Source organism: Daldinia vernicosa (genome assembly GCF_022497035.1).
Source record: "Daldinia vernicosa strain CBS 139.73 unplaced genomic scaffold F5Y00scaffold_23, whole genome shotgun sequence".
Lineage (NCBI taxonomy): Eukaryota > Fungi > Ascomycota > Sordariomycetes > Xylariales > Hypoxylaceae > Daldinia > Daldinia vernicosa.
The window spans coordinates 60,596-81,920 of record NW_025953939.1 but is presented as its reverse complement, the minus strand read 5'-3'; the positions used below and the strand labels follow the sequence as shown (position 1 = coordinate 81,920).

At 48.7% G+C, this 21,325-nt stretch overlaps 5 protein-coding genes across 5 annotated transcripts; 3 read left to right on the top strand and 2 right to left on the bottom strand.

The window, feature by feature from the left end:
- Nucleotides 1-738: 738 nt before the first annotated feature.
- F5Y00DRAFT_236806 (glutamine-dependent NAD(+) synthetase with GAT domain-containing protein) lies at nucleotides 739-4,361 on the bottom strand. The gene is made up of 10 exons (XM_048007754.1): nucleotides 4,016-4,361; nucleotides 3,866-3,946; nucleotides 3,250-3,787; nucleotides 3,081-3,104; nucleotides 2,648-3,031; nucleotides 2,529-2,566; nucleotides 1,960-2,447; nucleotides 1,893-1,907; nucleotides 1,713-1,744; nucleotides 739-1,572 (listed from the first exon to the last, which is right to left on the bottom strand). The coding sequence occupies exons 1-10, from the start codon at nucleotides 4,067-4,069 to the stop codon at nucleotides 1,064-1,066; spliced, it is 2,163 nt and encodes a 720-aa protein (XP_047864793.1). The 5' UTR covers nucleotides 4,070-4,361; the 3' UTR covers nucleotides 739-1,063.
- Nucleotides 4,362-7,951: 3,590 nt separating this feature from the next.
- Nucleotides 7,952-12,023, top strand: F5Y00DRAFT_236801 (acetyl-CoA synthetase-like protein). The gene is made up of 5 exons (XM_048007753.1): nucleotides 7,952-8,812; nucleotides 8,868-9,264; nucleotides 9,316-9,555; nucleotides 9,630-9,705; nucleotides 9,772-12,023. Exons 1-5 carry the CDS (start codon nucleotides 8,504-8,506, stop codon nucleotides 11,903-11,905), a joined length of 3,156 nt encoding a protein of 1,051 aa, XP_047864792.1. The 5' UTR covers nucleotides 7,952-8,503; the 3' UTR covers nucleotides 11,906-12,023.
- Nucleotides 12,024-12,901: 878 nt separating this feature from the next.
- F5Y00DRAFT_269808 (kinase-like protein) lies at nucleotides 12,902-15,530 on the top strand (the record flags this gene model as incomplete). The annotated part of the gene is made up of 4 exons (XM_048012510.1): nucleotides 12,902-13,788; nucleotides 13,850-14,408; nucleotides 14,448-15,363; nucleotides 15,469-15,530. The coding sequence occupies 4 exons, from the start codon at nucleotides 12,902-12,904 to the stop codon at nucleotides 15,528-15,530; spliced, it is 2,424 nt and encodes an 807-aa protein (XP_047864791.1).
- Nucleotides 15,531-16,142: 612 nt separating this feature from the next.
- F5Y00DRAFT_236800 (DNase I-like protein) lies at nucleotides 16,143-18,638 on the bottom strand. Its single transcript, XM_048007752.1, has 2 exons — nucleotides 17,223-18,638; nucleotides 16,143-17,073 (listed from the first exon to the last, which is right to left on the bottom strand). The coding sequence occupies exons 1-2, from the start codon at nucleotides 18,072-18,074 to the stop codon at nucleotides 16,150-16,152; spliced, it is 1,776 nt and encodes a 591-aa protein (XP_047864790.1). The 5' UTR covers nucleotides 18,075-18,638; the 3' UTR covers nucleotides 16,143-16,149.
- A 397-nt stretch (nucleotides 18,639-19,035) lies between these two features.
- Nucleotides 19,036-21,325, top strand: F5Y00DRAFT_236797 (WD40 repeat-like protein). The gene is made up of 2 exons (XM_048007751.1): nucleotides 19,036-20,268; nucleotides 20,380-21,325. Exons 1-2 carry the CDS (start codon nucleotides 19,238-19,240, stop codon nucleotides 21,020-21,022), a joined length of 1,674 nt encoding a protein of 557 aa, XP_047864789.1. The 5' UTR covers nucleotides 19,036-19,237; the 3' UTR covers nucleotides 21,023-21,325.

Below are 21,325 nucleotides of genomic sequence, written 5' to 3'. Positions count from 1 at the left end.
TTAGCGATCTGCTGGAACACTAAGTAACTCGTGCTACAGACAGATAGGTAGACCGACAGACGTAAAAGTCGTCATGCGGCATAGGTAGATCAGTCGTTGCTGCACGTGTAATTTATGAGTGCCCTTGCGTGTAGGAGGATGGGATGGATGAAAAATAGCAAACTCGAGGGTTCGCTTTGAATAGGTACTTCTTTCATAGCAATCAACTGCGGTGTGGAATAAATGCGCGACACGGCTTATTCACAGTCGTTAATCATTAGTGATATCGAATCAACAGAGTCCCGAAATATCTAGGTACCTCTTACCTGAGGTACAATACCTAACACAACTTACTTCAACTTTCAAGCGGTAATCCCGGGACAGCCCGTCACTACTGAAATCTTACCTATATCCTATACTTATCCCATATCTTACTCAGCTATACACATTAAAGCGTAGAGTCTACCTTTAAGTATGTAAAGACGTTAACTTAACTGTACTACGTGCCTATATATTACATAGCGTTATTTCGTAGGTACCTATACTCCAAGTTACCCTACCCAAACCCAACCCAACCCCTCAATCTCAACGACCCTGGAGTTTGCAATTTCAACCCTTGCTTGAGCCGGGGCGAGCAATTAAGGAATATCATATTACCGCTGCTTATATAAGAACCTACCTAGGTACAATACCTACATATACACTACCTACGCAATGTCCGCTTCGTCATGTTTCCGTATATATAAGCACTAAGTATTAGTTCTACCCATTAACTATTCGCTAACTACCTAGTTGTGCGGAATCTCATGAACAGGGTTTCTTTGCAAAATGTGATTTTATTGACGTATTTCATGTTTGCACACGAACCAACCGTAGTCCGTAGTGTAACATGTTTTTATTTATACTTTAGTGCAACTTGCAGCTATGCGCTGTGTATTGTACAACTATGGCCACAGCATATCGCGCATCTAAAGTTACTACCTACAAATCCGCCTAACTAGCCTCGGACTTACGTATACGTACGCCATTTCCAAGAGCAGAGGCATCGCATCTATCACTGTTCGCCTGCCAAGCGAGCGAGCTCCTATTTCTTCGCCATCCGCTTCTCGATCTTCTCCAACTCCCGATCGATCTTCTTAAAGGACCACGATTTCCAGAAGGGAGGGTACAGGAACGGTCGGAGGTCGAATCGGTTGTCGTCGGGGGAATAGGGGTTGCAGTGCAGAGCGGGTGTGAGAGTCGTCATTTTATGGCGGTTGATGGCGTAGAAATGGAAGAAGCGCTTGACCTTCTCGGCCACCTGAGCGGGCGTGTACTCGGGGGCATCGTCGTCGGGCCCCTTGACGCGGTCGGCGCTCCAATCGTGAACGAGCCGCTGGAACATGCCAAAGGGTCCCAGCTTGTTTTCCTTACGCAGACGTCCGAAAATTGTTAGTTCCGCATAAGTCATTCCCATGTCCACTTCGTCGCTCTGCACGTAGGACTCTGTCAGGGGCTCGAGCTCTGCAGTTGGCGTAGCAGTAAGAAACTCATGCAAGCACGGCAGATCGAAGTTTTTCTCGGCCCAGGCAATGAATCGCTTCAGATCGGCCTCTACATAGTAGTTAGTATTAGTAGTAAGCCTTCGTGAATAACTCAATACATCGAGTTGAGAGGCATAATCCTTTGCCGAAATAAGACGGAAGAGCTTTGTGTTAGATGGAATGGGGGGTAATGAAAATCGAGCTACTTACTATCAATAGAACCGATCGGATTGATGTCCGCGCTAGATCACCAATAAATATTAGTAACCAGTACGAACAACGAGGTCAAGGCTAATCGTAAGTAGATGATAGGCTTTGCGATGCCTATCAAGAGCAGATAGAGCAACCGTATCCCATCGAAAGGAAGCAAGATAAATATTTTATACTGACCTTGAACAATCATATCTTCCAAAATTGTCAGTATATTAGTGAAAATTGAACGGGGCCGAGGACGTACTTTGTAAGGTAGCCACGAAGAGATTCTCCTACGTTCGCGCTTCCAAGAATAAGTAAACTTCCACCGCCGGGCCGGTTTCGAGCCGTCGGCAAGATTTGCCCAAATTCATAAGCCGTAACCATACGAATTCTTGCCTGCAGACACTGCAACGTGATGTTCTCTTGATAGGTTCCACCATGCACCTTGAACTTCGGTTCAAAGTTCAAGGTGCTGACAATAAGGGCCTTCTGAGCATTGTAAACATCGTCGATATCTAGGTTGACATGATAGCTGCCGATAGCTTCTGCTAGGTCCTTTGCTCTTTGTCGCGTCTCATCGGAACTCTGTGCCTTCATGCCCATGTAAATAGTCGAGAAGATCTGATTGCATAGCTCCTGTGGGGTCTCAGGGAGAACATTCTCGCCCTTATACTTAGCAATCCGTTTAACATCATCAATTACTTGGGGATTTCCTTCCTTTACTGCATCCATCACAATACGACACATAGACTACAGCAACAAGTATTAATAATCATTCCTAGAAGCACCACAAGAAATCGAAATGAGGAAGAATGGCAGAAAATAACATACGTAGACGATAGTTGCGGTAGCGCAAGAATCTATGCCCCCTTTTGATGTTATGCGGATTAGCAGCTAAATAACCCAGCAAGTATGATCAGGGGGGTGGGTATGGATAGGATATCACGCACCGCTTAGAGGAACAAGGTACCCTGCCACACCTGATCGTCTCAGGTAATCCCAGAGGTAGCATCCTGCTGAAAGTGCGACCTCTTCTTCCACGGTATGATATCGAAGCTTGATCGGTGGTGATGGACGCTTTTCAATATCGAAATCATCCTGTTCTGAACTGAGTTCAAATGCAGTCTGAATACGCTTGTACTTCGCGCTGGAACTAGCAGCTTGTAGGCCACGAGAGATTGCCGACCGGTAGGCGCGGATTTCCTCGAGGTCCACTGTTGCTGTCACCACCTCGACATCGTTAAGGCTGAATTGAGAGCCCTGTGCCACAACCTTTCCGTTCACAATGACCATAGCTGAGCCATCGTAGTACAATCGGTCGCCATCACAGCCCTCTTCGGCCGTATTAGTTTCAACTCTTCAGCTGGGACTGGGTTTACTTACGTTGGTTAGCATAAAGATAGACACCTAAGGCACGAAGAGTTAGCATCTATTACGAACAGGATATATCATAGGATTCATTAAAAGCTCATAGCATAGCTTATATGCCGGACGGAATGCATTTAGTCGGGGGGTGTGCTGAGATAAGGGGCAACAAACGCCTCATACTCACCCCCGCATTTCCTGGTAGCTTCCGTAATGAGCTGCAGTCGGGTTTCGAGTTTTTGCAGCTCGAAATGCGAACCACTGGAATTTGTGATGATTTCTACACCATCGAGACTCATGGGAATGTGAGGCGCCGCAGGGGTAAAGAGCTCCTCGCACGTTTCTGCGCCCAAGCAAGTATCAGGGGTAGAGATAACGGCATCACCAAAGGGCACATGTGTGGCTCCTTGGATCTCCTGTAGCATGCGAGGCAGATGATAATCTTCTACCTCTCGGGGATGCATCCACGGTGTGAAAAACCTCATTTCCCTATAGTTGCCGTCATTTGCGAGCCACATCTTCGGCCTGATCATCAGGATCTTGGAGTTGAGGCATATGACTCGGCAGTTAAATCGCTGGTTCCGATGCTGGATAGGCATACCAATGTCCAGTAGTATGCCATGACAGCTCTCATCAAGCAGGATTCGCCTTAGCATCTCTAAAGAGTGCAGGTAAAGGTCCTGCTCCATCAGGTGATCGAGACATCCATAACCGCATATTTCCAGCTATCATATCAGGTTAGCAAACGGCGGGTAACAGTGCCAAGCCTGAATGGCTGGAGCAAACGTTATTAAAGACCTCACCTCTGGTCCAACGCGTAGCCGTGCACCAGCAGCTTTCGCTTTTTGAATGCTCTCGATAATACGTTGAGTGTTTCCCTCCCACTAGGATATATTGTTAGTCCCCCGCCACTGGTTAAAAGAGTGATATTCGGCCATGGAATTAGTACTTACATCAAGGGCCCACTGATTTAGCGAACAAGTCGCAACAGTCACAAGATGACCCATGTCTGCCAGCAATAGTTGAGATGCGACGACTAAGGGTTAAGTGATAGGTAAATATTGTTAAGTGGTAAGTTGTGATGAGTCGTTTGTCGCTATGATAAGGTGGAGAGTTGTATACATGCTTTCCCTATCTTAGGTAAAGTCGGATAAAGCTTTAAGTTTAACTATGTGCAATTAGGTAACCTTCGCACTAGCAATTGACGTTTAAAGTGATCGATAATGTCATGATGTAGGTATGTACACATGACTAAGAAGTACTTCAATTTATACGAATTTACCACAGGAAATAAGTACCAAATACTCCAACCTTTCTCAAGCCACTTGACTTTTTCAAGTCTCTTCGATAATGCCGCTCAATGGCTTCAAGCTATGAAAAGTTCTCCAGTCTTCATCATATTTCTTATCGGGATAAAGTTCTTAAACGTGCCATGCATCTGCTTTACTATGTAAATTATTTGACCAAGATTTCAACTTCTCTGCGTGTGGTCCGTGCTCTTAGTCCCGATAAGGGGTTCACAACCCCTTTTTGAAGTCTTTCATACCTAGGTAAATTAAGAAATGAATGACTTCCAACCAAAACTTTCCATGAGTGAATCGGTTCGAGTTAATGGGGGTATTAAATATACCGGGTTCTGCTAAGTTGTCTGGAAGCACATTATCTTACGTAGGATTGCCTCTTAAAAAGCTCCTTACCTACAACAAACAGCACTAGTCCCTTAAGAAGTTAAGATGACTTAGGTATTGCAGAATACTAAGAGGCGTAAACAATACTAAAAATTCACTTTCGATAGCTACGGTTGTGTCTAAAGCCTGACTTACTTTAGCATATTCATAAGTTCGGTCCTACAAGTAATTTTGTTGATATGCTGTTTATATCGAGGAAACTAATTCATCAAATTTTCCAATACTGGTGGTATGGCAATACCTCATAAAGCCTTTACAATAGTATCGAAAAGAACGCTTCTTACGAAGAAGGCTCCTATTAAGGTGTAATATATTCTTTTTTAAGAATGAAATATATCAAAATATTTATAAAAGAAACTGCTATTTCGCACTCTAGCAGTAACAACCATAGAACAGGATATATGAACTCACCATATCCCCGACGATATTGTGGTTCTAGCTTAGTCCTGTTTGCCTAGGTGCATTCTGGAGTTTTATTTTTCGAACAGGCCTAGGTTAGGGCGCTTGATAATCTATTAATTTTCACTTCATGGCTATTTATTGTTGTGGCCTGATTCAAAGCTTTAATACAAATGTTTTGCCCTCTTACCTCATATTTAGTTGAGCTTTGTTATCTTAAAAGATGAGTGTAACTGCACGGTTCTTTCTAAGTTGTGTACCCCCTTTCTTATAAGCCTTTAATAACATCGGTCCCAAGAATACACATACGATACCAAAGCTATTACTTTACTCCATAGATTCCATCGTGGACTCTGTTTAAGTCGGGGCTCCACTTCGCATTCCGTGGACGAATTGTGCCTCGTCTGAAAAAAAAAAAAAAACATCCACCTGTCCCTAAATCATTCATTCCATATACCACAATTTACTCAACTCCGAATTCAAAAGCCTCTCCTTATTTCGTAGTGTGAGATACTTTATATACCCAATCGAAGACGGAGTATAATCAGTCAGGCCCCAGATTACAATTTACTGAAAGAGCAGCCAACTGCCCTCTAGCAAAACGACATTCGAACACGCTTGCCAGCCTCACCGAGAAAGCCCATTAAGCCTCACGTCTAAGTGATCAATAATTACCCTAATCGTAGACGTAGTTGCCCGAGGTTATTAGGCTTTATATTAATACGTGTCCGTATTCTCGATATTTCGGCTCTTCTCGTCTGGTCTTCACCGCTTCCCAGTGCCGCTTTATTCCCGCAATTGGATGCCACGAAGGCCACTAATAGATGGCCCACGCATCCATCATTCGACTGGTCAAACGTGTAGGAAGTCTGGCTTCTGAGTTCGCGAGGAAACACTGCTGTATGTAGTCACGGTACCCGCATATTGGTTTGCGATATATGTATGTTGGTCACCGCCGCTCCCCAGATGACGGTTAGGAACGGAAGGTATGATATGATATCTCGGTTATTCCCGACAGATGCTCAGCTGCGCCAGTTTGCCTCTTACGAAACACGAAACTGTTGTGCAACACTCCTATTTATATAGTGTTTTCGGCGTAGTGTCGGCCTCGAGACGGAAAGTTATCAAGTCTCGCTACAATACGAATCTTCGTCTAGGTGGATGCCAATTAACTCCTGATATAGATCGGGGTGGCATATGTCTGTATGTAAATGCGGGAATTAATATTAATTGCTAGTGATCTTGGCGCGGGAGGACTATGTGGTCAAGGGAACTACTATGTATTGCGATATAGGAGGCAAGTATGGTGATCTACTAACGTAGTTAAAACCCGTGTGTTTCGTAGGACATGGAATTTAATCCCGTCGTTATCCCCGACGGCTTAGATCATCAATGAGTAATTTGCACCACGAAATTTCAACTTCGGGGGTCCCTGCATATCATCGACTGGCTCATTTATTTGCCGGTTGGGATTGTGGTCTTAAGGAAACATTCCAGGAATAGCACTCAGAACAACCGCAATGGAGCACAATTTAGTGCATAAAACATCGATCCTTTATTTATGGAGATTCGAATTGCCGGTAAGGCTAAAATAGACTCAGCTTTCATACCAGGGTTATGCTGGGTCCTATATCTTGATTGTGGGTATGTATACGTATAACTCAATGATCTCATTCTCATTTTCATTCCTTCATGGCAGGGGCTTATCATATTGGAATTATGCATCCAGGTTCGAATAAATAATAGATACTGGCTTAAGATTGTATGGGAAATAGCTGGTAGACCGAGATGGGGATGGGTTTTAATGCGGTTATAGCAAAACTTAGTAACCAGAATTCATATTCTACACTCACCTCTAGAAGCACGAAATGACCCGTTGCTACGCTTAAGCATCGTTCTGTAAAATTTTTATTTCCCAATATATGGATCACGATATCATTGCCGTCATATCGACGTTTCAACTATTATTATAGAGAGCTAAGAGCGAAATCCGTCGGCGATATAAGCGTGTTCTGTGTGTATTTTATACATCAAGTTGGTGATGATCGGAATTCGGAGAGTATACCGCCTGACCGCTCGGGATTACCACGTAAATAGCAACAATCCGGTAGAAACTCTACGCTAGATGATTCCATGACCCGGGAGCTAGACGATCAATCCCGGATATTGGCCCGTTCAATTTAGACAATTAGATCCACTATTGCGGGGATGCCTCGGTCGAAGATTCATGTTGCCCCTCCAGCCCTCTCGGTGTCCGAACCGCGTCGCGAGAGGGCGGAGCCAACACTATCCGGCTGACCCCTACAGAGTTATGAATGCTTATCGGTTCTATTTAGGATGTTTTCTAGTATCTATCATCGGTGTTGGTGTGCAGGTCGTAAGGTGTTTTCTCAGCTCAGCCTATGTATGTACATACAAATCCCTACACGTGAGTAATTTAGGATGTAACCTACCCAGGTTCTAAGAGGGTTAGCTAATGGGAGAGTGAAGCGGCAATCGAAGCAACCCACGCAGTAGTGCCACACTAACATAAGTGGAAAATGCCGAAGCCGTCACCGGTTGTCTTGATAAGCTTCATACTTAGCTGGTCTAGTACGCATATAGCATAGGATCATTACGTCAAACACGGAGGCTACGGATAGCCAAGGTTTTACTATCTGCTTCTCGAAAAAGATGTGTAGATTTCTATGTATGCACGAGGGACCTACATAGGTAGTTGGGACTGTAGTAAGAATGTGGAGTCTCGGCATACAAGGTGGGTACATACATGTACCTACGCTTGATATAGATGTATCCATTCATGGAAGCATCCCAAGGTTCTGCCTACTAACACGTACATACCTTATGCAGCGTATCCTACCTTCCTCGCCTGTACCTTTTATCTTATAGTACGAAAATGTAGTAACACTTCTTAAGAAGTTACATCTTACACATGGTACTCACTCATCTTAGAAAGTCCAGTCCATATTAATCCATGGTGGCCACATTTGGTGGCTACCTTGGAACATCTGGTATAAAAGTTTTATTTCCAATAAAATACAAATTCTATATCGACACGGTCTTATAATACGGAAAGAGGCGTGGATCTCGCGTTCGGGATTCGCGAAATATACCTCACCGGTAATAGGGTCGCATCTGTAGGTGCATGCTACATTTAAGGCTATACTAGGTGCGGAGGACATGGCGATCCCAGTATGGTACGACTAATATGGATAAGGTATATAAGAGAGTCAAGCACCCCCAAGGTAAGAGGGGGTTGTCTCATCTGAGTGAAGAAAAGAAAGCCCAAGACTAATCTACAAGAGCCCGTTATTTCAACAACTTCGAGGATAGATATATCGCCATTGTGTCAATATGAGCGGAGTTAATGACACGGAGGTTCCTAAATATGGGCGACGGCTTCCGCTTCACGTCGTTCAAGAGAGACTAGCGACTACACCAGATAAAGAATGGATCTCTATACCACGAGGCTCAGAGCCTGAAGATGGCTGGGAAAAGATCACCTATCGCCAATTTGGCAAAGGAATCAACTACGTTGCGAAGACGATCATTGATTTCGCCGGCCCGGCACCTAAAGGCCAGTTTCCGACAATTGCGTTTATTGCACTAAACGATTCCCGTTACGTCTCATTCGCATTCGGTGCTATGAAGGCGGGCTACAAGGTGAGATTTATCTATCAGCGGTATTCACGACAACACCAATTACTAATATTTACAGGCTTTATTCATCTCGCCTCGAAACTCGACTGAAGGCCAGATTAAACTCTTTCAGGATACGAACTGCCAGTTTATTGCCCACTCTCCCGAGTTCCAAGATTCTGTTAACTCCTGGAAAGAATTACATGATTTGAAGAATTTGGTCGTTGCCCCTGAGCGAGACTTCTACTACAACGAGGAACCATCTACCATCGACTATGAAAGGACGTTCGAAGACGGAGAATGGGATCCCTATTGTGTTCTACACACTAGTGGAAGCACTGGTTTCCCAAAGCCGATTATTTGCAGACAGGGATGGCTCGCGGCGGTCGACTCATTTTATCCCAGGCCTCCGAGGAATGGCGTCCACCTATGGACTGTGGAGTTAACTCGAAGATCGGAGAGATATATTTTCCCTAGTAAGTATATTCAACCATCCTGTTGGTAATTGCATCTAAGTGTTTCGCCAGTGCCATTCTTCCACGCAGCCGGAATGTACATCTCTGTGTTCTTAGGTATTTATTGTGGAAGGCCGGTTATGCTCCCGATTCCCTCCAAACCTCTACGGCCCGATATACTTTGCCAATATATCGAACATGCCGGGCCAGGCACATCTGCCTTACTACCCCCTTCGATTTTAGAAGAGATGAGCCACGTTCCTGAGCATGTTGAAGCGTTGAAGAAATTAAGCGTCGCTATGTTTGGTGGAGGTAAGTGAGATGATTCCGCTGCTCGCAAATATGAGCCCGTCATGAATCGTACATGTTTCTAACGCCTTACGCAGGTAACTTAACAGCCCGTGCAGGAAACAGTCTTGTTAAGCAAGGCGTATACTTGTCGAACCTCATATCTGCGACCGAGTAAGCTACCTTCGATGAAATTATGTCCCTACTGTATGTGGCAATAGTGGAATGCTAACAAACTAGGGCACCATACCCTTTCTATTTCCAGACCGATCCAGAGCTGTGGCAATACTTTCATTTTGATGCCGAGCTGGGCGGCATGGATTTCCGTCCCAGTGGCACTGATAAGGACGTATATCATCTTTTCTTCGTACGCAAGGATCGTTACCCTGGGGCCCAGGGCGTATTCTACACATTCCCAGAGCTCGACGAGTACGATAGCAAAGATATGTTCCGTCCGCATCCGACTCTTAAAGACCACTGGAAGTATGCCGGGCGCTCCGATACCGTGATAGTTTTCTCAAACGGCGAGAAGCTCAACCCGGTCACTATCGAAGAGATAGTGACTGCCCATCCAGAGCTTAAAGGGGTTTTAGTTGTGGGCCAAGATTACTTCCAGCCCGCAATGATTCTCGAGCCTCACAAGCACCCGGAGAGCGAGAAAGAAGAGAAAGAACTGATCGACAGAGTATGGCCCCTAATAGCCCAAGCAAATAAGGAATCTGTGGCACACGGACGCATAGAGAGAGATTTCATCATGCTCTCGAAACCGGAGAAGCCGCTTCTACGAGCAGGGAAGGGAACTATCCAGCGGGGGCTTAGTGTCAAGCTGTATCAAGACGAGATCGACGAGTTATACAAGAAGGTGGAGAGTGACCAGCAAGCGAATGCACCCACCCTGGACATTAGCTCTGAGAGCGCCCTGGTAGAGTCTATTAAGCAACTCTTTACAACTCGACTTGAGACTCCGGAGCTAGCCCCCGACGCCGATTTTTTCAGTGCTGGTATCGATTCGCTCCAAGTAATCAATGCCAGCCGGTTACTAACCGCTGGACTCAAAGCGGCCGGAGTGAATGTTGATCATGCTGCTTTGGCTCCTCGTGTTATCTACTCAAACCCGAACTTCCAGGCCCTCGCTGGTTATATCAATTCTCTAGTCGAATCTGGCGGTGTAAAGAACACAAATGAAGCCGAACAGGCAGTGCAGACGATGAAGGCGCAATTTGAAAAGTACACGAAGGACTTACCTGTAGCGAACACTACTAAGCCTCCACCGTTGGATGATAGCCAGACTGTCATAGTTACGGGTACCACGGGTGCCCTGGGTTCCTACCTTTTGAACTTTTTGATTGCTGATAGCAAGGTCAAGAAGGTTATTTGCCTCAACCGCTCCAAGGATGGCCTCTTAAAACAGACCGAAGTCTTCCACAGTCGTGGTCTAAACGCCGACTTCCGCAAGTGCGAGTTCCTCCAGGCTGATCTGTCTTACCCCGATTTCGGTGTGGGCAACGAGAAGTACAAGGAACTTTTAGGCACCGTCGATCGCATCATTCACAACGGATGGCCCGTCAACTTCAACATTCCCCTTTCGACTTTCGAGCCACACATCCGTGGCGTGCGTCACTTCGTGGACTTCAGCGCCAAAGCCGCCAAGCGCGTTCCCATTATCTTTATTTCCAGCATTGGAACCGTGGAGTTTTGGAAGGGACGCGTTCCCGAAGCGCAAATTACCGACTTTAGCATCCCTGGTGGAAATTATGGCCGCTCGAAGATGGTGAGCAGCTTGATCCTAGACGAAGCAGCCAAGTTCTCCGGTGTCCCCACGGCGAGCATCCGCGTCGGGCAGATTGCGGGATCGCGATACGAAAAGGGCTTGTGGAATAAGCAAGAATGGCTACCCTCCATCATCGCGTCGTCAGTCTACCTTGGCATACTTCCCGGTAACATGGGTAGGTTCGACATGGTGGACTGGATGGCTATCGAGGACGTGGCCAACCTCGTGCTCGACGTAGCGGGCATAAACGAGCCGTTCCCCGTTGATAAGATTTCCGGGTACTTCCACTCGGTCAATCCGAAGACCACCACTTGGCAGGATTTGGCCCCGGCTGTGAAGGACTACTACGGGGATAGGATCAAGAAGATCGTGGACTCGAGCGAGTGGATGGAGGCGCTGAAGGCCAGCCAGGCTACCACGACAGACGTGAATAAGAACCCGGGCATCAAGCTCATCGACTCGTACGAGAGCTTTTTCTTCGGAGGCGAGAAGACTATTGTGTTCGATATGGAGAGGACGCAGGAGTATAGCAAGACGGCCAGGAACCTTGAGGCTGTGACGCCGGAGCTCATGCGGAATTGGTGCAGGCAGTGGAACTTTTAAGGAGGCTTGTGTAGATGGTCTCGTATATTATTAGGTATTGCTTTTTAAAGGGGGAATTGCTTGTACTTGGCGCTTAGCTTCCGACGCAGTTCATGATAATAGATGTCTATTTTGTTTATTCTCTTGATAACAAGGTCCGTCTCTCACGTAGCTAGTTAGTATGAGAACCTGTCGCATATATTCAGTAACCACATTTATGTGATTACAAGATACCTTTTCGTCAAGTGGTCAATCTGACAGAACCACACTCAAGGTAATTATTATAGTCCTACATTATAAGACATTTGGAACTCGCGGAATGGGGGTTAGATGGTTTAAGAAGGAGGTACGAACGCCCTTTCTTCTATGATCTAACCTTATAGACCTAAGGTAACTACGACCTCTATACAAACTGAAACTTCAAAGTTTAGGTTTAACTAGTTAGTTATCATCTTAAGTCCTTAATAATAAGTCCTTAATATGTTGTGGCTAGAATGTACTCTTACCATCACCACCATCTTATATCCACCAGACAGCGCTTTTAGGTGGTGTTCTGGGCCCTCTTACTATATTCTACAACAGGGCCCAGAAGGAATTATTATAACGTTATCTCTCTTTCAGTACATCGTCTGTCTTAACCTCGGTTTTTATGGTACATATTACCAATGAATTACCGGCATGACGACGTACGACTTGTCGGTGGCCGAGAGCCAACCAGCTCTCCTACTGGATGGTGAACTTTCCCCATTGGCTACTCCGTCTTACACTCCTTTATCCATGCCCGAAAGAGGAGAGTCTACTCGGAAATCTAGACGACGCGGTGGGTCACGGATGCTGTCTGTACTGAGATCATTGACGAATAGCGGTAAGCCGCCTCTCTAATAGAAAATACCTTTTGGGACGACTCTGACATAACCTGTAGCTTCTGGTAACTCCGTCAGGGAACCTGCAACATGGCCGGCACCTTCACCCATCGAGAGGTCACCTGGGCCGCGTCGACGCTTTAGGAAGTTATCCATGCCGTTTCTCCGGAACCCCTTTGGCGCCTCTGTCACTATTATACATCGATTTAGATCTAAATCTAAGTCTTGCACGTCCATTGAGAGGGTCGTCAACGAGTCGCTCCCGGTTGTTTCTCCGGAGACCGTAGTTTCCTCTACTTCCAATGGAAATTCGTATAGCAATAGCAATACTACTTCCAGCGGCAAGTCGTCCGGTCCGACCAATAGGACCGGTAGAACGGGCGGAACTGGCGGAACCGGTACCACCGGAAAGACGTCTCTTGAATCGAAGGGGGAGTGTAGTCTAGGAGAGAAGAAGATTATCAAAGCGACCCGTGAGAGAGAACAGGAGACTACAGCAACCGCCGAGCCAAACCTTACACCAATTCAGGAGACGACCCTCGATTTACCTTCACCAACAATTTTAACCGTTGAACGAGCTGCAGCTGCAAAGATATTCCTAGAGAACTACTATAACGAGAAACTCAACAAGCCCAGCCCACGTACCCTTCGTCGCCGTTACCTAGAAGCAGAGCTGTACCATAATGCCGCACTTACGGAAGCAGAAAAGAATGCTAGGCGTCGTGCGTTTTGTAAACAGGAGACGAACTATCTCCGAGAAATGCGAGTCTTAAATGCAAAAAGCATCGGCGCGGTACAGGGAAAACATAACCAACTCGCCGAAAACTATGAAGCCGTCAAGATTCTTGGCAAAGGAAGCTTTGGTGTCGTTAGGCTTGTCCGTGAGAAAACCCGCCTAGGCGATCCCGAGCATAATATGCGACAGGACAAGCCGGTATACGCCATGAAGGTAATACGCAAGATAGCAATGCTGAGAACGAGCCAAGAGGCTCATTTGCGAGCGGAACGGGATTTCTTAGTTGCTTCTGAAGGCTCCAAGTGGTCGGTTTTCACTCTATTTAATCTACTGAGCTGGCAAAGCTAATGATTAATACCACGGCAGGATTGTGCCTTTAGTTACTAGCTTCCAAGACGCCGCCAACCTCTATCTAGTCATGGATTATATGCCTGGTGGTGACTTTCTTGGCCTTCTAATCCGAGAGAACGTCCTCACCGAGCCGGTTGCTAAGTTTTATATTGCCGAGATGATCCTATGTATCGAGGAGGCGCACTCATTGCGTTGCATACACCGTGATATCAAACCAGACAATTTTCTCATCTCTGCGTCTGGTCACTTGAAGATATCTGATTTTGGCCTGGCTTTTGATGGCCACTGGTCGCACGACACCAATTATTATCATACGCAGCGATACAGCCTACTCCAAAAGTTCAACATACCGGTAGAAGGGGACGCCATTGACCGTGCTGAAGGGTTACAAGGCTCAGTTAAATGGGCTCAGAGCATAGCACAAGCGATGCAGAAACATGAACGCCATCCGCCATACCCGACCCCTCCGCCGTCACCTTTATCAGATGAGCCGCTCTTGGACTGGCGTAACCGGTGCGGTAATCGTAGCGCGGCGAGGTCTTGCGTAGGAACAAGCCAGTACATGGCCCCAGAAGTCATCCGCGAGGGTGACTACGATGCAAGATGCGATTAGTGGAGTGTCGGCGTCATTCTATACGAGTGTTTATACGGCCACACTCCATTTCTGTCGGAAGAAGGCGGCCGCCAACAGACGAAGCGCAATATTGTCAATCACAAGCAGACATTCGCATTCCCACCTCGACCCGTGATTTCGAGACGGTGCATGGATCTTATTGTCAACTTAATCTGTAAGAAAGAGAATCGTCTTTCATCAAGACGGTATCGTTACCGGGACACAAATCCGGAGCCTATAGGCAGAAGTCGACATCGCCGTGGGTATCAAGACTGGACGGGAAGGTCGGTATATCCCCACGATGGAGAGGATATCAAAGCACATAAGTGGTTCCGTGACATCCCCTGGGACCGTCTGCAGCACATCCCTCCACCATTTATCCCACAGCTCTCGGGCTGTGAGGATACACACTACTTCGACGAGGAGGAGCCGATATCTGATTGGTCAGAGTCTCAACCTGAAGCAAGCACTGAGGCCGAAGGTTTGGCTCTGAACCCCTTGATCACATGCAACACTGTTAACGGTTTTCCTACTACTCCGCCTCCCCGCCTGGTACCTTATAGAAGTCCCGAGAAGGTAACCGCCATGCAAACACAGATAGCTACGTTCCCGCGCCACGTTCGCGGCGTCATCGCGCAGTTCGTATCGGTGCCCTACGACTCGGCCAAGCTCAAACGCATGGTCCACGAGATCGAAGTCATGGTTCCCGATACGGAACTCTGCGACGAAATCAAAGCATTCATACGGACGTTTGGACGCCGCGAGCGGAAGCGGCCCCGCGATAGATTGCTCAGGGATAGAAATACAAAGGGCCCCGTGCTTGATGTGCGCAAGCAGACTGCTTTCATAGGATACACTTATCGTCGCATGGGGGAGCATAATCCCTCGGGAATCGTCGACTGGAGTGTCGGTGGCAGTGGGGAGGATGATGGAGGAGGGAAGAGTAAGGGACGGCCGAGTAACGGCACCGAGCTGGCTACTTACCGGGCTTGGTGTCAGGGGTGAGCTGGCTGATGAATAGGTACTTGCTACACCGTTGCTGCGTGGGAGGCACATATATACTCGTTAGCGTATGGCGTATAGGGGTAGGTAGTTACAAGGACGATGGAATTTGTAGGAGAGAGAAAAAAAGAAGAGGGGAGGAAAATGGAAGGGAAAATGGAGATGGGAGAAGAATAAGTAACTGGTGTAGTCCAGTTACGCGAGACGGAAACGAATTGTGTTAGGATAGTATCCCTTTGCGCAACCTGTGTATGTATCTCTTCATGGTATCATCATCATCACTACCTAAGAATAGTCAGTCAGTCCTTAACCTACCTAACCTAGGTAAATCTCTTTTCCTCTAACACGACATTCATTCGTTCGTTCATTACCTCCTCTTTTCTTTCCTAGGGTGTGTGATTCCTGACTTATGTATAGGTAGGTACCTGGTAGTTATATACAAATTAAAATTAGAATTAGGTATTGTTCATTCATCTTCTTCATCTTTCCCCTCATCTATCTTCTGGTCAACATAAGGTAAAAGGTATAAGGTATAAGGTATAAGGTATAAGGTATAAGGTATAAGGCATCGCATATAAATCCAAACTCATATTCTTCATCCCCAAGGTGAAGTCATAATATAGCCAGCCAGCCACTCAATAAATCAGTAAAATCAGCCAACCCCTTGTCCTTCCCCTCCACCTCCACCTCCACCTCCACCTCACCAGCCCTTCTCGTTCCCACCGGTCCCCGCACTCGTACCTCTATTATTATTATCACCACCCTCCTCATCATCAAGCTGCTGCTGCGCGAGCCCGTGGGCCCCGCTAGCCGTAGCCTTAGCATTCATAATCTCCCACTCGAACTCGGCGAGCGCGCGTATTTCCCCGCCGAAAAACAGCAACCCCATAAGTCCGTCTACGGCACCGGCTAGGAAACCGACGCTGCTCAGGACTAGGAAGGCGAAGGCTACGCCGGGGTGGACGTCCCCGACGAACCATACGGCGACGTAGCAGGCTAGTACGACGAAGGTCCAGATGGCGAAGTGGATCATACGCCAGCGGCGCTGGGCGCGCTCGCGGGACGAGTATGTCCGGATGAGAGCGAGGACTTCGTCGTACGTGGTACATGGGAGGCCGTCGCCGCGGCGGGCGGCGGAGGATGGGGAGGCGGGCGATGCGCGGAGTTGGTCGTCGAAAGAGGCGCGGAGATCGAGGCGGGAACCGACGCGGTACTCGGAGCCGGTGGGGGATTGGAGATAAGTGCCGTGTTCGAGGGCGAGGAGGGAGGCGGCGTGGTCGTGGCTGTTGGATCGGTCCGAGGAAGATGAGGATGGGCGGAGGAGTTGTGTCTGCTGGGCTGGTTTCTTGGAAGAGGGAGGGCGAGAGGGGGAGTGAGGGGGGATGAGGTTGGGAGAGGAGGATGTGTGGAGGAGGAGAGTGGCTTCGACGGAGAAGTGGTCGCTAAGAGAGCACCCCAGGTCAGGGTGGCGCGTTAGCATACCGACACGGACGTCTTTGACGACCCAACCTTTGGTACGGCTGCCTTCGCTTGTGTCGTGGCTTGTTCGTGCTGCTGCCGCCGCTGTTGCTCCGGGGGTAGAGCCAGGGGTTACTGAGACCTGTGGAGAGAAGAATATATAGTCCTATAGTAGAGTTAGAAATCAACATTTTCAAGAAATCAGGGGGTTATAATAAGATATATGCCAGGAGTAATGGCTTCTTGGCGGGCTATATCGGGAATTTCTGTCTCAGGACATGGACTCAAAGAGAGGAAAGATTCAACATTACATACAATACGTTTGCCGCGCGGATCAGGTGTATCTGGCGGAATGACTATCGGTCGTTTCCCTGAGTGTAGGGCACGTCGTTCGGACTTAGACCACCTCCACGTATTATAGGCGCTGTTACTCGTAACGCCGTTCTCGACGATATTATACTGGGCAGAAGGGATCGGGCGCCGACGCGCGCGCTCCAACTCGTGAACAGCCGAGCCAAGAGACGAGTTTGGGTTCAGCACTCGCCAGGCGTCTTTAATGGGAGCATGCGCCGTTAGCATGCGATACGACAACGACAGCGGCACATCATTGAAATCGCCTAACGCAAGGGCCAAGTGTCCGCGCTCGGCGGCGCCACGGACGAGCTTGGCCATCTCCCAGGACTGGGCTAGTCGATGGACCAGATAGCTGTCCGTCTTATCGGGCGGGTGCTCGTATATAGCATGAGTATGCGTATTGAAAACCTCGACGACATCGCGGTCACCAGGGCCGTACCGGATACGGGCGCACGCAACGCCCTTACCGACAAACCAGTCGCCGCGGAAGAAGGCGGTAGGCCGGCTGTTCAGCGGATACCGAAACATGGTGCTCTCCTCGATAGGCCATCTCGACAGGATAGCCAGACCGCCGCCAAAAGCACCGCTGTAGTAGAACTTGCCGAAGGGCAGGACGAAGCGCGTCTCGCGCCGGATGCTGCGGTAGTCTTCCTGGACCCAGCATTCTTGCAAAGCGACGATGTGAGGCGGAGGATCCGCGGAGGCGAGCTCGCGGCCGATGGCGGTTAGACGCTCGGCGCGGTGCTCGCTCAGGTGTAAGAGGCCCCAGCAGTTGAGGGTGATGACATTGAGCTCGGTGGGGAGGTCCTCCATCTTGTAGTCTCTGGGTTATCTCCGCCTAGATGGATACTTGGTGTTCAGGCCACCGTGGGGAAGAAAATGGAGGGTGGGTAGCTCCGTCTATATAAAAAGCTGCTCGGGATTTTTTTTTTTTCTTATTATTCTTCTTCTCTTCCCCTTTGCGGCGTTATCACTACCACGTTTTTTTGCCCCCGTCGTGCAGGAGGAGCTGCAGCGTGCTTGGACTAGGATTAAATGATCCTTTGGGTCAAGGCTGTCATCCTAATAATGTTTAACTACTACATACATATATGTGTACCTATGTATGTAGTAATTGTCTTTGAAGCGAGATGCATCTAGGATCGTGGAGGAGTAATAGACTCTTGCAGCTGTTGTAAGATAAAAACCTGTAAGAAACTCGCGGGGAAAGAAATGATGAACAATGGAGAGAAGGATCAATTTGTTGCGATACACTGGAAACTACAAACTACAAACTACCTACAAACCACATGTTACTCCCGTGCTGCCGTGTTCGTGTTACTCGGGGCATATCACTAGTGTAGCAATACAGGGATCCCACAATAGCAGTTCGTTATTTCCTCATCAAACCTCCATGCTTAGCCTTGTCATGCTTGCACGTCTTTGCATGCATGCATTAGGTACACTAGGAATACTTTAAAGTTGCAGTCCCCCTGCATTGAACTTCGTCCAGATCGGCATCTACGCCGGCTTCTTCCTCCTGGAAGGGGTAGGACCTGCCGAGAAACGATTGGTAATTGTCTTTACATACCTAGGTACATACAGTTGCTATCCGCACCGTAATGCACTGTGTTCTCCATCGATTTAAGTGAGACGCGTGCTCGACGCGATTAAGATTTAGCGGCTTTAGGCTTTAGAAAGTGGAGTAACGCCTAGGGTGGTATAGTCCAATCAAAAGCCGATTTGATAAGAAGACCCGCCAAAAAATAGAATTCCAATCAGCCTTGTCATGTCGCGTCACCGTCACAGCACATGTAGTGTATCTCTTTCATCTACGTACCTAACGCAAGGCTGTAAATTGTAATATCTCCTATCTGCTTGCATTGCCCCTCGATTTACCCAAGATCCAGCTTCTCAATTGATACTATATCCCGACCAATGACCCCCCGGTAGTATATACCTAACTACAAGGCTCTTCCACAGCGAAGACATACATCATGTCTGGCGTTGATACCACTGCTGCAGCCACCGCCCACCCCGAGCCACCGACTAAGCGTCGCAAAGTCCACGATGACGACGATAGTGTCGATTCAACCACCCCTGCCCCACACTACGACACCCCGAAGGAGAAAGACGGCAAGCGCACCCTCAGCGTTTCCATCAGGGAAAAGACCGTAGACAGCCGCTCCGAGAGCCAAACCCCCAGCCGAAGTCGAAGCCCGAGTCGCGAACGTCGCCGCGAAACAGATTACTCCTCCGACGAACGTTCGCCGCGCCGCAGCAGATCCCTCTCCAGCTCTCGCTCGCGTATACGCTCGCGACACTCAAGTTCCGGCAGTCGATCATCAAGCCACTCTCGCTCTCGCTCTCGATCTCGAACCCCAAGATCGCGCTCCCGTTCCCGCTCCCGCTCCCGCACCCCCTCAGACTCGCGCTCCCCTCGAGCCGAAATCTCCCCCCTCCGCAACACCCACACCCACGCCCACGCCCACGCCCCCTCCCCCCCACCGCCCTCCCGCCAACTCGCCAAGCCGCACTACACCCCCCGCCTAGTCCTAACCGGACACGCGCGCGCGATATCGCAAGTCCGCATCTCGCCCGACGGGCAATGGATCGCCTCGTCGTCCGCCGACGGCACCGTGCGCATCTGGTCCGCCGCCACGGGCCAGCACGCGGAGACCCTGGTCGGGCACATGGCCGGCGTGTCGGCCGTCGCCTGGGCCCCCGACAGCAAGACGCTGGCCTCGGGGTCCGACGACAAAGCCATTCGCCTGTGGGACCGGGTCACGGGGCGGCCGGCGCGCGCGGGGAAGCCGTTGTTGGGCCATCATAGCTACGTGTATAGCCTGGCGTTCTCGCCCAAGGGGAATATACTGGCGAGCGGGAGCTACGACGAGGCCGTTTTTCTCTGGGATGTGCGTGCTGGTCGGTTGATGAGGAGTCTGCCGGCCCATAGCGATCCTGTGAGCGGGATTGACTTTTGTAGGGATGGGACGCTGGTGGTTAGTTGTAGTACGGACGGGTTGACGTGAGTTCTTTTTTTTTTTTTTTTCTCCTTGCTTCACGTCTTACCCTCCCCTCCTTTAAAATACTCTTTGGGACTATATGGATGGCTAATTATTGTTTTTCCACGGTACAGCCGAATATGGGACACATCCACAGGCCAATGTCTCCGAACCCTCGTGCACGAGGACAACCCTCCCATAACATCAGTATGCTTCGCGCCCAACGGGCGGTACGTACTAGCCTTCAGCATGGACTCGTGCCTCCGACTCTGGGACTACGTCTCCGGCACCGTGAAGAAGACATACCAAGGCCACGAAAACTCCAAGTTCAGCATCGGCGGATGCTTCGGCACCGTCCCCACCAAAGACATAGACGACGGAGAGGGAAGCGGGAGGACGGCGACGGCTTTCGTAGCAGCCCCCAGCGAGGACGGCGACATCGTGCTCTGGGACGTCCGCACCAAGGAGATTGTGCAGCGCATCCGGCGCGCCCACGACGGCGTATGTTTCTGGGTCGACGTCCACGGCGACACCATGGTCAGCGCGGGCCAGGACGGCAAGATCAAGGTATACAGACACCAGCAGCAGTTAGGAGATACGAGCGGTGTGCAGAAAGTCAATGGCGTATCTGTATCCCCCGAGACGAAGGATACAAATGCGGATGCGGGTGCGGATGTGAATATGGATGTGGATATGGGTGCTGAGAAAGACGACGACGACGGGGTTGAAGGAAGTGAATCCCCTCTGAAGGACGAAGACGTCAAGAAGGAAGAGTAGACCAACCAGCCAAGCCAAAGAGGATATAGGGCGTGCGAGCTTGGTTTTTTTTTCGCGGTAGATATACAGCTACGTAGGTAGGTATAATCAGGGCTATCAGGCGATAGCCGTAGGGTAATTGTATCGAACAACTTAGACGGCGCAGCATACCCATCCCATACTTTAATTGCACAAATACTAAAAACTCGATTTATTTTTTTCTTAATCGGACAAGTACCTACCTACCTAGGTACCTACCTTGGGTACTAAGGCCATCCTGAACAACACACATTATCACGAAACGGCCCTCTTAAAATATTAGGG